The sequence below is a fragment of the Nesoenas mayeri genome (genome assembly GCF_963082525.1).
Source record: "Nesoenas mayeri genome assembly, chromosome: 5".
Taxonomy (NCBI): Eukaryota; Metazoa; Chordata; class Aves; order Columbiformes; family Columbidae; genus Nesoenas; species Nesoenas mayeri.
The window spans coordinates 60466172-60482075 of record NC_137548.1 but is presented as its reverse complement, the minus strand read 5'-3'; the positions used below and the strand labels follow the sequence as shown (position 1 = coordinate 60482075).

At 36.3% G+C, this 15904-nt stretch overlaps 1 protein-coding gene across 1 annotated transcript in view; it reads left to right on the top strand.

Annotated features, from left to right (window-relative positions):
* SPON1 (spondin 1) overlaps positions 1–15904 on the top strand; it is a gene marked incomplete at both ends in the record, with an annotated part of 189209 nt that overhangs the window by 158754 nt on the left and 14551 nt on the right. The window contains one exon of the mRNA XM_080345465.1: positions 481–545. Within this exon, the coding sequence (XP_080201591.1) occupies positions 481–545 (65 nt within the window). The remainder of the gene's footprint in view (positions 1–480; positions 546–15904) is intronic.

Sequence of the window (15904 nt, the reverse complement as noted above, 5' to 3'; positions counted from 1 at the left end):
CTAACAGCCCAGGATACAGCACAGTTATCTTCCTGTAATAGTGTTACCAGAACAAACTCATTTTGGTCATACTGGTTTGGGGTATTTTCCCAATGCAAAGTTCTTCTCCTTATTTATACTTATCATCACTGTGCACCACTCTGAAAGCTTTCCCTTCTGCTCATGGTCCAAAAATAACATGGTCTGCAAATTGCCAGTGGTGTTTTAAGCTCACTTGAGTTCCTGCAGAAGGGAGAGACTGTGCCCAAGGGCTGACTGCATTTGCTTGCTGCTCTTGCCTCCTGCATTCCTACAGGCTCATTGAGGAAACCTGTGCCACTGAGGACATGAGGTGCTCGAACAATGAAAAGGACAAAGCATATATTTCATAGCCAGAATCTGGAGGCACAGTTTGAGCTAGTGCCTCTTCCTTTTTATCTGTAAGTCGTATTACTCTCATTGTAAAATTGTCCCAATCTTGTTTTCTCTCTCTCTTCACAGAGTGATGAGGTTTTAACAGTCATCAAGGCGAAAGCGCAGTGGCCTGCCTGGCAACCTCTGAATGTGTAAGTAAGTAGGGAATAGTATGTCTCAATAGCCTTGTGTTTATGTTGGCTAATGGACCACTTATTATCTCACATAATCATTCGCTCTTGTAAAGAAACAATTTAAAAACATTTTGATAGATGAGTTTTTAAGCCTTTTTTGGTTTTGCCAACAACTACTGCTCTCTTTCCTCTTTAGCATCTCTTCATTTTTTACATGCTTTGGTTCACTGTTACAGAAGGTTTATGCTGTGGTCTGTGTGCCTACATTGAACAATAATGTTTATTCAATCCTTGCTCAAATATATATTGTACTATTCTACATGTAGTATTTTTTTAGCATCCTGTGTCACAAACTGTGACAACGCACTGTGTCAATACAGCAAATTCTCAATCCACCAACAGATACTCTTAAAAGGACCAATTCCTTAAAATGCTTACCTGAAACACTCTATGATATTATAGCATCGTGATACTGATAATAGTATAACTATAGTTGTTTGACCAGTGAGAAAGCAAATCCTTCCTCAGATCCCAACTCTGGGCTCTCTGGCACTCAGCAGAAAATAGGACAAAACCCTTATTTCAGGATACTCTTGAATTTACTGGTTGTCTTTAGGGCAGGGGCAAGGGTCAGGAGTGATGGTTCCTGCATAACTTATCTCTGCTCGACCCAAAGTTCATACTAATTATCCTGGGCCAAATGGGTGAGACTTACAAGAAGTGACTAAAGATGAGAAACCAGTATAAGGGGTCATCCCATTAGCTGAAAGTCAAATTAAGTCCTTGGAGAAGCAAGGCAATTAATCTACTCCAAGACTGTAGGGGCCAGGTAGTCCCATTTCCTTTGTAAAAAGTAGAAGGGAGGAAGTTATTGGAACATCGTGTCTGTTTTTGTCATCTGTTTTTCAGAAAGTATGTGAAAATTTTGAGGTTGGTCAGAAAAAAGCTGCAAAAGAGTTCAGTTTTTAGAAAACATCCCCTGCCATAAGAGGCTTAGAAACTCTTAAGCAGCTTAGGACTTAAGCTATTCAGTTTATCCCCTCCCTGCTGAAAAAAAAATAAAAAATAATAATAAAAAAAAAAAGTAAGGGTTAGGAGGTGAGCACAGCTTAAGTAGTGAAAAGATTTCTGATAGCTGATCCTTCTTTAATCTAGAAAAAAAGAACCAAACCCACAACCAACTATGAAATCCCTCATAGCATGGAATCTAAAGAAATTAGTGACAAGCAAATTCTCACTAAAGGTATAGGAAAAGGCTTTAACAGTGTGACTGACCTTCAGAGCAGCTTACCTGAACATGAGATGGATTTTCCATCCCTTGAATGTATTTTAACCCTGAGACAGAGTTGTAGGGTCTGCACGGGAATCGTGGGTTAGGCTGCGTTTTGTCTGCTGCTATGCAAGCGGTCAGTCAAAATGACAGTAATGGCTTGCTTTATTTATGGTCTTATTCCCCTGAAATGGTCAGTATTTGGATTTGGTAGTGTTTGCCATGTAGTAGATGTCGATTGCATATTTTTCATTGCTGCTTTCTTTCCATTCACTCCAAATTAGCATTTTAAAATGGAAACTTTTGTCGATTTCTCTGTTCTGTGAGGTCTCTGACTGAAAGAAGCCATTCTTCCAATTTCAGTTATTTTCCTGAAGCAACATTTCTGTATAGTGTTTCTGTATCAAAGTGAACAATACTAGTAGGAACTGACTGCTCTGTCTGCTTGGAAGGCTTTGGCATTGACAGGTTTGTACTTTGTTAATGGGAAGATGGAGCGAGCATTTCCTGCTCCAGAGTCTCAATCCATCATCTTTCAAATACACTGGATATATTACATGGCAAAAAATCAAAGCTAATTAAAGCATGTTGCCCCTGGTCATAACAACTAATTTAATACAGCACAAAATACTTTAATAGTTTAATACTTCACAAAAAAGTTGAGAGTGAACAACTTCTGATACTTTCTAGGCATGTTCTTTAACAGACATGCCTGCAAATGTTTCTGCAACATCCTCTAGATGATCTTCCAGTCCATTCTTACCTTTTCTATATGGTAATTCTCACCTTTCAATAATATCAAAACCACTAAAACTTCATATTTGTGCTTTAAAATGCTGCACAAGGTCTTCCCTAGCAAATGTTCCTTCACTTCACAGGTACTGTTAGAATTTTGGCTTTTTTTTTTTTTTTTAATCATACAACGTGCTTTTTTTAAAAATTATTCCATTTAAAAATATGATCTAAGCTTCAAAGGAAGACAAAATCTTCAATAACCATTAACTTCTGGTATTAGTTTCCCATTTGCTGTTATGAATGGTCCTTCTTGGAATTTAGATTGGAGTTGTGCAAGTATTGGATAATGACTGCACAGGATAAACATTTGGTGTATTATTATGTGTAATGCAGCTAAATTACTAGTAAGAATTGACTTAAAGTCATGAATAACCTTCTTCTGCATAATCATTAGTTGTATATCTAATACATAGTAAGGTGTGATAGTGGTGCCAAAGTGGCGTTGCAATGTGTCATAATATACACATGAGACTAAAAACCTTCCTGAATATGTTTTGTAGCAATTATGAAATGCATAATACTAGTGACCCAATTTACAGAAACCTAAAGTGTCAAAAGTTGGCAAATTCAGCCTGTTCACACTTCAAAGTTTACCTTCAGATTCCATATGGCAATTTTGATTGCTAACACTATCCAAGTTACAGTACCAAGTTAGTTATGGTGATTACACTTAAAATCAGAGGGAGGAGGGGAACAATTACCTGCAAAACTTGTGAGAGGGCTGTGAGAGAACATATTTCATAGAATCATAAAATGTCCTGAGTTGGAAGGGACCCACAAGGATCATCGAGTCCAACCCCTGTCCCTGCACAGGACACCCTACAGTTCACACCACATGTCTGGGGACGTTGTCCAGTCTCTTCTTGAACACTGTCAGACTTGGGGCTGTGACACCTCCCTGGGGAGCCTGTTCCAGTGCTCCACCACCCTCTGGGTGAAGAACCTTTTGCTAATGTCCAACCTAAACCTCCCCTGGCACATCTTCCTGCCATTCCCTTGGGTTCTGTCATTGGTCACTAATGAGAAGAGTTTGACACCTGACCTTCCTCCTCCCCTTGTGAGGAAGCTGTAGACTGCAAAGAGGTCTCCTCTTAGTCTCCTCTTCTCCAAGCTGGATATGCATGTTGTTGTGGAGAAATATAACTGCAAGTTTTTCTTCTGCTTAGGGCAAAGAAAATAGTGAGTTCTCAGTGCAGATCCAGTGGGCACTAGGTGCTCCCCCAGGGAGACATCCTTGGCTTCAGAAATCAGTTCAGATGCAAGAAATTACAGAAGGGGACGAGACAAGTTGCCAGGCCTAAGCAGGGAAGGATATAATGGCACTAAGTAATTTTCTTAAATGCTTTCTTTTAGTTACAATTAAGGCTAATACACTTCAACATATTGTTGTCTCTCAGTACAATATAATGCTATGGAAACTCTATCCTGCCATAGACTTAATACTTCACTATCTTTTATCACTCCATTCCTCAGTTGCTGTATATGCCTAGTCTTTGTCACTTGTCCTCTCACCTCTCTCCTCTCACCTCTTTCCTCTCTCTTCTCTCCTCTCTCTTCTCTTATCTCCTTCCCTTCCCTTCCCTTCCCTTCCCTTCCCTTCCCTTCCCTTCCCTTCCCTTCCCTTCCCTTCCCTTCCCTTCCCTTCCCTTCCCTTCCCTTCCCTTCCCTTCCCTTCCCTTCCCTTCCCTTCCCTTCCCTTCCCTTCCCTTCCCTTCCCTTCCCTTCCCTTCCTTTTTTCTTCCTACCATTCATGTTCATTATTCTCCATCCAGTTTCTTATCCAGGGCACCAGCATGCAAAAAAACTCTCCTGAGCTGTTGCGTGCAGGAGCATTTTTGGGAGAGCTTTGTGAACCAGTTTTATGGTTGTCCAACTGAGACAGCAATATTTGGAGCATGAGAAGTGCCAGACCAAGTAATAAAACAGTTTGCTGTTACTTACGTCTGTATTACCAAGCTGTGTGTTTGAAATGCTGACTTCAAAGTACTTGCAGGGAATGCATTCTTCCTTGAGTGTAATGGTATCAGTATACAGCATGCTGTCAAATGAAAGTAGTTTTTCTTATCTTACTTGTATAAACAAGAACACAGTTCATTGCTCCCTTCTTCACAGCTGTGTTTCAGGCAGAATCAAATTTTACTTTCATATTCAGCCGCAAATCATTGGCCTTTGATGGTATGGAGGATAAAATACAGTAAATACAGATAGTACAACTGGTATCCAAATCTGCATAACTGGTACCTGTAAAATAATCAGACATGGACAGAAGAATTTTGGGATAAAGAAAGTAAGACTTTTGAAGACAGCATGCATCAAATTCCACAGGAGCTAATACCTTTAAAATCTTGCCTTGAATTGCCTTCCCCTAAATATATGTGGGGTCTTTCTTTTGTTTTGTTTTGTTTTGTTTTTTATGGTATTTGTTATGCCTTTATTTCAAATCTAGACATCTCTGTTGTGGAATCCGGCTTTTTCACTCAACACACCCTTTTATCTGAGTAAAAGCTTGTCAGGATAATCCACCAGAAGAAAACATGCACAAATCCTGATGAATTAGTCCCACTCTATAATGTGAGTTACAGAGCCAGTTACAAGGAGAAAAATGGGACTTTTTGGGAAGGTGTGGGGACAGTCAGCTGTCAAACATGGTCACTATGTCCTCTGTGATTCCTCACCATCAGGGAAAGGCATTATCATACATGTCTTTCTTTTATATAACAGCATGTTTGTCATGATGGTTGGGGAGTAGGAGAAAGCACATTCTTCAGGTGGATCTCCACTCTTACAAAATGACAGGACCTCCAAGCCAAGATACAACATCAGAACAAGGAATATAATTTCTCCATATAGTCCTCAGGTCTCTGAAAAAAAGAGTGAAATTGAAAATGGAGCGTTGAACAGGAGTCACACATTAATAGACATCTCTCTGGGTGGCTTCTGACATTTCAAAAATATATCTAGTGTAAGTACGTGGCTCTTTCGTAATATAGGCAAAGGGAGAAGTATCTGAATAGTAACTCACTGTGCCTAATCACTTTTTTGTAATTCCTGTAAACCACAAAAGCATTCAGCCCTATGCAATAGTGTGGAATATGGACTTCCATGTACATATAGCCTAACACTGATAAATACAAACATGAGTCAGACATAGGATGGAAATTATTCTGCAGTATGTCATATATTCCCTTATTAAACACTCAGTGCCTTATAGACTATTAAATACTGTTGCAGGCAATGTGTTTTTCCAAGTATTTTCATGTCTTCTTTCTGGCTTATCCTGATACATAAAAGGGCAATATTGATTTGAAAAACAAACAAAAAAAAATTAATTGAAAGAGTAGCTTTAACTTCCTGCCCTAAAACCTTTCAGATTCATATAAAAAACTGGCAAGAAGATCTCACTTCCCTGCATAAATTAGCTGCCCGTTTCCCATTCCTTTCCTGCCAGAGTTTCAGTCTGCACCCCTTTCTAGGAGTAAGAATATGTTTGGATAGGGGTCTCCAGCAGTATGATTGTAATTATTGCTAAGCACATAAAGTGTGTTTTAATTATTGGGTTTTTTTCAGTTTGTTTAATTATTTTTGGCTTCATAGATCAACCTATATTTCAATGCAAACATTAAAGTTATTTTATTTATGAAATAGCATAGTGAGAATACCTGGCATTAAAATATTAGGTGTTTCTGAAATATTCACAAGCATTATTTTTCATACTCCTCTCTCATTTATCTTTTCCTTTTATATGAAATCACCACTGTTTTCCAGTGTTTTTACCTCCTCAGTCCCTTCTTATTTACAACCAAGCACATCAAAGTGACAGGCATTCTTCTTTATTATAATTCTGAACTATTTGAAATTTGGAAAATTATCCCCTCCTTCCTTATGTCTCTTCTGTTTCCATTTCACTTCTTCCTGCTGTTTGCATGAATAGTCATCATCCTGTGGTTTTCCTCTGCCTCTTGATCATGTGCAGAACTTACTCTTTTTCTCGTCCATTTAAACAGTTCATCCCCATTTATTTGGAGATTTCCTGAAAACACTTCAGTAAGCACTCAAAAGTGAAGCTTAGCTCAAAAGGAGGCCTATTCCTTTATACTCCAGATGGATAGGACTATTTAGTCCAGTTAGTATGGTTATCTCATCACGCCCTATAAATTAACCCATCAATCCCCTTCTATTTCAAGTTTTGCATATCCCTGACATCTTTTGTCTGACTACGAAAATATTAGGACTGTTTTTCTTGGCTTGCAAGTAGGATATCAGAAAATGCAGCAGCATATTCCCAAGTATGGTTTTCATCATTGAGATGACAGATAATATGACTAAACTGGGCAACAAACTGTTTTAGAAATCAAATGAAGGATCTTCTATAGAAAGGTGAGGGGAAATGCAAAGATGCTGTGATACAAAATATGCTTGAGTTGATGGATTATACTAGGAAAAAATGATAACATACTCTTCTGCATTTTCCTTCTGTTGTTCTTGAGTGAAAACTCTTTCAGTCTTTGCTTTCTTCCAGAATTCTTCTGCCATAATTTGAGCAAAAAATGGTTGTTGTATGTTTTGATCCTACAGTGAATTTGCTATGATCAATGAGTCTTAATCACAGCATTTGGGAATCAAAAGCCAAGCCAGAGATGACTAGGGAATTTCCTCTACTTTGGGGTTTCAGCATTTGTTTGTTTCTCATTTTACTTCTTTTTTACTTACATTTTTCACTTTTTGCCTTTTTTTTTTTTTTTACTTTACTATAATCTTCTGGTATTCTTGTGCCCACAAAACTTCTCTTCCTTAAAGTAGCTTCCATATTTAGGTCATTGAACTATTACTTAGAGGTTGTTAAATGGAGAACCACTTAGGTCATAAATGGAGCTCTTTACTGTCTTCTGAAATGTAAAGAAATAACACTCTCTCTTCATCTTATGCTTTATTGTTAAAGATCTCAATTTAGTGTGTCTGATATTCTGCTCTTTACAACTTATACACCCTTAATGTGGTGTTGTTTCACTGATAAATATCTTTGTGTAAAACTACACAAGTTATGTATACTTTTACTTAAAAGAAGTCTTCAGCAGTGAAAACAGCTTTGCTAACCATTTGTGACTACAAATGTTATTATCTAATCAGTTCCATCAGATGGCAGAGAGCTGAAACATAAACATTATCCGTGTAAACATCATGTGTTGCTGAATTTCTCAGTTGACCTTCTCACATGTTGCAAGTTGTGTGAGGTTCACAGAGAGAGGCTAATTTACAAAAGGACATTGGAAGACACTTAGGCAACCATTTGCTATAAACACCTAATTCTAGGACTTTCAGTTCCTGAAGTGTTTACATACCTAAATAACTATTAGTAACATTACTAAATGCAAAAAAATACAGCCAGCTTTCAGTGTTCTCAAAGTTCACTACATTTTCACAAGGATGAGAGGACCACTGTTAAACTAAACCACATTAACTTCCATAATTTAGTTGTTGCCCTGCCTGTTTTATCAGTGAGGGCCTGATCTTCACGTAAAATTCCAACCAGCAACATACACAGTGAGAGATTTACTATCACATATCATGTTCTATTGGCTCAAGCCTTGACATTTTGTATGGAATAATTAAATATTTATTAGCCAAGGAAAGAAAGCAATCACTAGGATTTGTCTCTCACTAAAAGGGAAGGACAGACAGAAGAGTCCTCTGAAGGAGATTGATGGGTAAAATGTTTGGCAATCAGTGAGTTAACCAGCTTTGTAAGATGGAGAAGGGGTATATGTGGAATAATTACAGATCAGTAGATCAGTTGCCTGTTCTCATTAATTAGAAATCAGTCTGTCTTTATTTTGTGGCACTTATGCAGTGGTGATAGCTTTTTCAGTTCCCTGGCAGCCTTGGAAGAGAGGCTGTTCCTGGCAAACAAAAATATTTTGTTCCATTTCCAGGGTTGTTTTTTTTTTTAATAACACCATCACATTACTGAAAATACATGTGGAATGCATCAATTATGTGAATTTTGAAAAAGAAAACACTTAGATTTATCTCCTTTTTTGACTGATATTTACTGAATTCAACTTAAGAGACAGTGTTTGTGTTCACTCAAACATACACTTTTAAAGGAGATGATAATTTGCAAATAATTTGCTTAGATCTAGCTGAAATTGATTTAATTGCTTAATTTCTCTGTACTGGAAAAAAAAGACAAAATTACATACATTTGTATTACATTTGTAATAAATGGAGTAGATTTTTAGAATTAAGATTTCAGGTAGACATTTCCTTCTGTGTTGTCCTATAAAACAAATATGTTCTATAAGTAATCTTTTTTTAAGATTTTCTGAAAATCTTTCAGAAGGAATCTATTTTAGGATTTATGTAATTGATCTTCATACCTACCTATCTATCTGGATAATTTGAGAAATTAATTTACCTATCCAGCCATGTGAATTATCTATTTTGTTCTAAATGGCATATGTGGATAAAATATACATGCACACTCGCCACAATTGAAGTTGGCATTTTTCCTTTAATAAGCACTATATTAAAAATATTTACAGGCTATATTCAAAATCAGTACCTTGTTGTGCTACCTACTTTTGGAGTAATCTGTTTTGGAGAGCTTCATGCAGAGACTTTTGGAGGAAGAAGAAACAGATGCCCAGAGCAGTTTCATGGCTCTGATCAGTGATCTTACCGGGGTGAAAAACCAAAAATCTGTTTTCTTCCTGTTTGCTTATTGCCTCTGATTTTGTTAAATCGGAGCTAGTGTCAACAACTTGCTTATTTTCTTGTATCATCTTTTAATTTTGACGTGGTTCACCGCAGTTAATTATTGTAAATATTAAAGCATTTCAGACAGGGTTGGTATGTGCTGAAACCATCTGTGACAACAGCACAGGTCTGAGCCAGCTGGGCCATTCTGAACAAGAGCAGAGAAGGTACAGTTGTGCAGCCTTCAGACCAGATTAGTCCCCAGCATGTCCAAACACACCAAAAGAAAACCACCTTGTACAAGCTTATATGTTACAATTGCACCTTAAGTGACCTTCCTACAGAACTGCTACACTTTCTGTAGGGACAGACAGCACTTGTTCTGAGCCGACAGTGTTTGTTTAACCTCTCAGGAAATCCATATAACCAAATACGGTCCATTTAGTTGTGTCATTATAAAATGAGCCCACCTGTTTGCACAGCCGTTATCCCGGGATGCTCCGTGCCAGCACAAGGACGTGCTGGGTGGCTCATTAACTTCCTGACACCTCCTGGTTCCATGTGGATGCTCCTATGGACCGAACCCCAACAGAAACCCTTTTCCTCCAGAGCCAGATGTTTGCTGTGTGTAACTCAGAATGCCAGTGGCAGTGCCAAATGATGTTGATGCTAAATATATTAGATGCTAAATCTATATTAATCAGCACTTCGAGGGGAAGATTCAAATCAATGCACCTTTCAGCTTTGATAACAGAGAGGCTTTAGATAAAAAATAATGAAATGCCCAGAGCCCTAGAGACCAGAGGCCTGACAATGTCTGTAAGTTAATTCCGTGAATTAGTCTTCCTAGAGCATCTTATTAAGGGTTGATAGAATTATTCACAAGTACCACACTAAACTCCTCATAGCAGACAAACTAAAATTAATTGAAAAGTACCTACTAATTTTCTTTAATCAATTTTCATAGAGAAGTTCTGAATTTTGCAGTCATTCCGGTCCCTATGCATCCACTTAAATGATTTCAAATGAAGTGAAATTGTAGCTTTACTTCTTTCAAAATGTTATGTAGTCACACAAGTTTTGTGTGGTGTCCAGGTGAGTAAATTCTGAGACTAGTTGCTCATTTTCAGATGATGGAATTCTTGCTGTCCCATTATGAATGCTGAAATTACTCCCTGTCCTGTCATGCAATGCACTTCCCATAAATAACTGATATAAGAATGTAATTTATAAAAATATAGATTAGAAATGAGTAAATTACTCAGTTGCTTAATTAATCACATCCTCAGGCTACCCAGATGAGAATTAAAAGGAAGACATGTTTGGACATGGATACTTGTTTTTGGGTTTAACTGGCATTCTGAACAGCAAAATACAGACTGACCTCCAGTTAACCAGATGTAATGGGCATAATTTAAATTTTATCTATCGTTTTCTCCAAAGTGAGAAGAAAAGCTCATATCATAGCGCTTTAATCATCTATCCACTGTATATGATTAACATTTGATTATACAAATTGATTATAAACACTTCCACCTAATGATTTGAAAAACAAATCATGCAGGTATAATTTCACCTAGTGTGACTAAGAGTCAGCAGAGGGTTATACAGAAAGCTTATTATTTAGTGCTACTACTTATATTCCTCACAATGCTTATTTTTCTTGCACATTTGTGCGATGTTTTCTCCTAATTGAATGCTGCATTTACCTTCCACTTCCTCCATACTTTTAAGAGATTATGGTTCAGATATTTTCTTGTTTACAAGTTTACAAATCCTTCCATAGCTGCATTTAACTTTTTGAACACCTTACGACAGGCATATGGTTACATTACCTTTATGCTTCTTTTAATAAGAAAAAGTGAATGTAGTAAATCCTCTTGTTATAAATAAAAATGTACTATAAAGCCAAGAAGCTGTTAAATCTTTTGGTGAGAAAAAGGTGAAGACATATGAAGGGCTGGGACATTATTTTAATTAAAAGAAAATAATATAGGTCACATGGGCGACTATTTGTGAGGCTGCGGGTGCACCTGGTGACTTCAGAGCATTTGTGACATAGTGGAACTTCAGTGGCTCTGTGTTTAGGGAGCTGAAGTGCAAAAGGTGCACAGTGGGGTTCACAGTCCTATTCTAAAAAAAAAACTCATGCTATTTTGGACACCAATAATGTTTTCATGCTACAATAGATTTTTTTTAAAGACTTTTTTCTTTTTTCCTTTAATACAATGAGAGAACTGTGAATAGTATGTCCCTTGCAGAATCATATTGATTCATATTATATATAATATATAATTGAATATATATTATATATATAATTCAACAGATTGAATCATTATATAGAATGCATTATAAAATTAATAGCAGTAATACTACAGAAAAAGCAAAACAGTACTGTAAAGCTCCATAGAGACATGATCTTTATTACAAAGCTCAATATTCCCTCAACTTTAGATTATTTTCTTTTAAAAATCAATTAATATCTACACTACAGATTAATTCTTTTGTTGGTGTGCATGATAATGCCATTAACGTTAGCTGATTTACTCCAAAGGTAAGGTGCAAGTAATTTCATCAGTGTGTAACTGTTCATTTAGCATATGGGACAATTTCTTACATTTGACCTTCCTCATGTAAATAACTGTGATTTGTGAGAGTACACTCTCTCTATATGTAAAGTGGATAGCACAAACAGATCAAAAACAATAACTTAAAAAAATAAAACTTAAATAATTGTCATGTTAAGATAGCGTAAAATTGTTGCCTGGAGCAAACCTTAGTGACCATCTACAGGATTCTTGGGGGGTAAAAATAGCTTATGTTAACTGCAGCTAATAGCTTAGAGTATGAACAGATCTTTGACCACAGTAGTGCGAACAGTACTTGGCTAACACATGGCTGGGAAGTGGGCCATAAAAACCCAACCAGTCATTTTCATTATAACAGCAACATTACTGTACTCGAAGTACAATACCGGGATTTTCATTCAATAACAGCTGCATCCAGGAAAATAAAACTTCCATCAAAGAAATAATTAAATTTGTACAAGCCTGTCTCATTGATGAAAAGTCATGATGAAAATTGAAAATAAAAGGATCTAAAATTGCTAGTAGCTAAAGTATGAAGAATTCATACAAGGAATAGGCTGATGAACTGTCTGAGTTACAAATTTATTCTCAGTGACTTGCCATTGTAATGAAGTGGGATGAGTGAAATGTGGTTTATATTTGACATCTCACTGGATCTGTGTTATCCTGAAAGAAAAGATATGAGTTTTTTGCTGAAGAATTATGATGTGCTTTTCCCTTGATAGATGAGTTTATTTAAATTTTGAGACGCTTGAAAGTATTTTTAAGTCCCTAAGTGGCTCTCTTCAAGTACTGGTACACTTCTATAAGAATAGAAGTTGTAATATTGTATTGTATGGCCCATATTTTGCCTTAAATAGGTGGTATGGGAATATTTTAAAAAGATTTTGTGTGAGGTATGTCTTGTCTAAACTTAAAACCCTACTTTAATTCTATGGCAGAAGCATTAAATCTGCATAGTGAATGTGTTTATAACCATGAACAGTCTTCACAATGAAGGTAAGAATGTAAGAAAGATGCAGCCATGGGAGCAGATCTGTGGGGTGAAACAGTGCTGAGAAAGTGACACATTTTTGGGGGTGGGAGATGGCTTTGGGTGGCTGCTGGGAGCAGGAGCTCCCGGGGAAAAGCTCCAGGCGATGGGAAAGACATTGGGTTTGTACTCTAAGATTGCAACAGAATATGAACCAAAGCACAATGGGAAATTCACCTCAGAATTGCACCTCTGATCATAACAAAAACACCTGGATACACTTGTCCCTCTGTGCTCGTGTGGGATGAATTGTACCCACGTTACAATTCATTCCTGGCACAGAGTAGTAGAAAGTGATTTCAGGATTTGCCTGAACAAAGGGAAAAGGTATGCCAAATAATTTTCTTGTCTAAGTGAATTAGATTGATGGATTCATTTTTTTTAACAAGTGCAACATTTGGGAAACATTATCTATCAATTATAGTTCACCTTGTAGGATGCTGAAAACAGTACCTTGTTTTCCATTGGTTTCATTTCACTTTGTGTTAAGTATTCAGTTTGAAATTTTCACATCAAATTAGAGGAAAATACAATGGTTAACTTACGTTTAGAATGTTCTAATAGCTGTTTACCTGTGAAGGTCTTGTATTACCATCTTTTGGAAAAAATGACTTGATAAAAACTCATTCACATCTGACCAAGTTTAATGAATGCACAGAGAACTCAGTATTCCTGTGATCATTTGTTAACATCTGGTAGCTCGTTATTTCTTCAAAAACTGACCTTATTTGAGATGCCATGTAAAGCATAAATGGATGAACATAAATTTTGAGAAAGCCATAGTGGAAGCCAGTGAAATGCAGTGAGAAGAAAATCAGAGTGCAGAGCTCAGACTGATGGAGGAAACATTTTTGGATTGAAGTCTTTTGGAATGTAAAATAATTTGTAATAGTCAAAAATGAGCTATCTTGGTGAAACAGCAGGAAGAAGTGGAGGAAATCAGCACATATAAATTGGCATTTGCACACTATATCATGGTCAACAGTATTACTGTTGGAAGAAGTAATAAGAACCTGAGTTTATATAACACATAGACAGACATAAATGTGTAACATTCATTCTTTAGCGATTGCAAAATAAGTGATATTTTTCCTTACATTACTTATAAGAAGTAAAAAATAAATATATATTGAAGTCCTAAAACTAAGAAATGGTCAAATTCCAACCAGTTTTCTTAGAAACTGATTTATTTTAAGTAAAAGCTTTTATAGGAAATAAATAAAAGGCAAAAAAGTCAGCAGAAAAATACAGCATCTGTAAAATAAATTCGAGCACATCAATTAAATGTCTTGTTCAGATTTATGGACTCAATTTTTAGATTAGATCTCTTGTCATAGTCTTAGATGGAAATTTCTTTGTTACAATGTTTGTTGTGTGGTGATGAGGAAAATGCTTCGTCTTTGAAAAATACCCTCAGGTTTCATGGTAAACTGCTCACAAGGAAATCGGTTTAGACCCTTTAAAACTCTCTTTAGTCATAAGCTGCAGTAGTAACAGTAAATTCTCGCAGAACTTACTAGGCATTCTATGGTATCTAGTACTACAAAGAGATAGAGCCATAAAATCATGAACATACCATGTTCTGGTAGCTCTGTGTGTTTTAAGAGTAATCTTTTACTAGCATGGGTGTGCTATTTGAACCTTATGGTTAAAAGTCATATTAAGTAGTTTGATGACGTGCACCCCAAGAATAGAAGATTATGATAGTCTGCAAAGATTTCTGTTGCTTCCTCCCACCCGCAGATATAGTGTTCTATAAATATATATTTTTATTTTTGCATGGCAACGTTTTATTTTGATAGTGCCACTACAGCATCTGTGTCTTTAATTTTATTTCTGTAAATCTCTGGAGGTTTGTTTTTTTTTTTTTCCTCAGGAATCCTTATCTCTCTTGTTATCTCCCACTGTCACATTGTGCTGTCTATCCTTAAAACAGGGTAAAAGCCAATATCTGTCAATCCAGATGTAAATGAAGTTTTGTGGAAACAAAATGACATCATAGTACTAGGAAACATTTTCAGAGTTTGGAGATGTTGTGTACAAAATGAGAGGAATGAACAGGCCAGACAGAGTTGCTTGTTCCTATGGCAACATGATGGTGAGTCTAGCTCAGCTCTTTTTTTCCTTTTATGATTTTATAGATAGCTGGGATTAATCCACTGAAGTTTAATACAGTCAAAAATAGAAGAATTTTAACCCCTGGTCTAATCAGAAAAAGCAATGCATAAAGGACAATCTGATAGACAAAAATAATACATAGGGAAAAAGTCATTTGTTGTGAGTTCTGATAACATGAAGGCAAATACATAAAACTCTCTGGAGCTGCAAAACAATTCTGAGTGCTCCAGCTTTGCATTTGGATAATGGTTGAACTCTTACATTTTAGGTCAGAAAACTTTCTGTGGTAGCTTCTTCCTTCCTGTGGTATATCATTCCTCCACACTGGTGATGTGCTGTCTTAAGGACGACCATTTTTCCTAAAATGTGAGATGATCCCTCCTTGTACATGGAAGGGTCAGTAAACCCCTGCCAGCTGTATGCAGGAGTAATTTACGTTGAATGAGCACTTTATGCATCAGCAGAGCTAATCAAAAAGTCTTTTGTTAAAAGGCTTTGACTTCAAAATGAAAGCTTTCACACAAGAATTGGATCTAAATGGTAAATTTATGGTTTTACATTGAAAATGGAAAATCTTCCTAGTGTTTTTTTTTGTTTGTTTTTGTTTTGTTTTTTTTTTAAATATAAATCCCTAATTTTATCAAAAAAGCAGAAATATTTGTTTCACCCAGACTAGAAGAATTATTTGAAGTAAATCTCAGACAAAACACATTTAAAAATCCGTAGAAAATGACTGGCATTTTTACCAGTTTTGATAATTTATCTGCATTTGAGATTGAATGTAACTGAGCTCTAAATACATGTACGTATTTTGATAATTAATATAAGATAAAAGCTTTAATCATATGACTTTCCATTTTACTAATATCTTACTAAT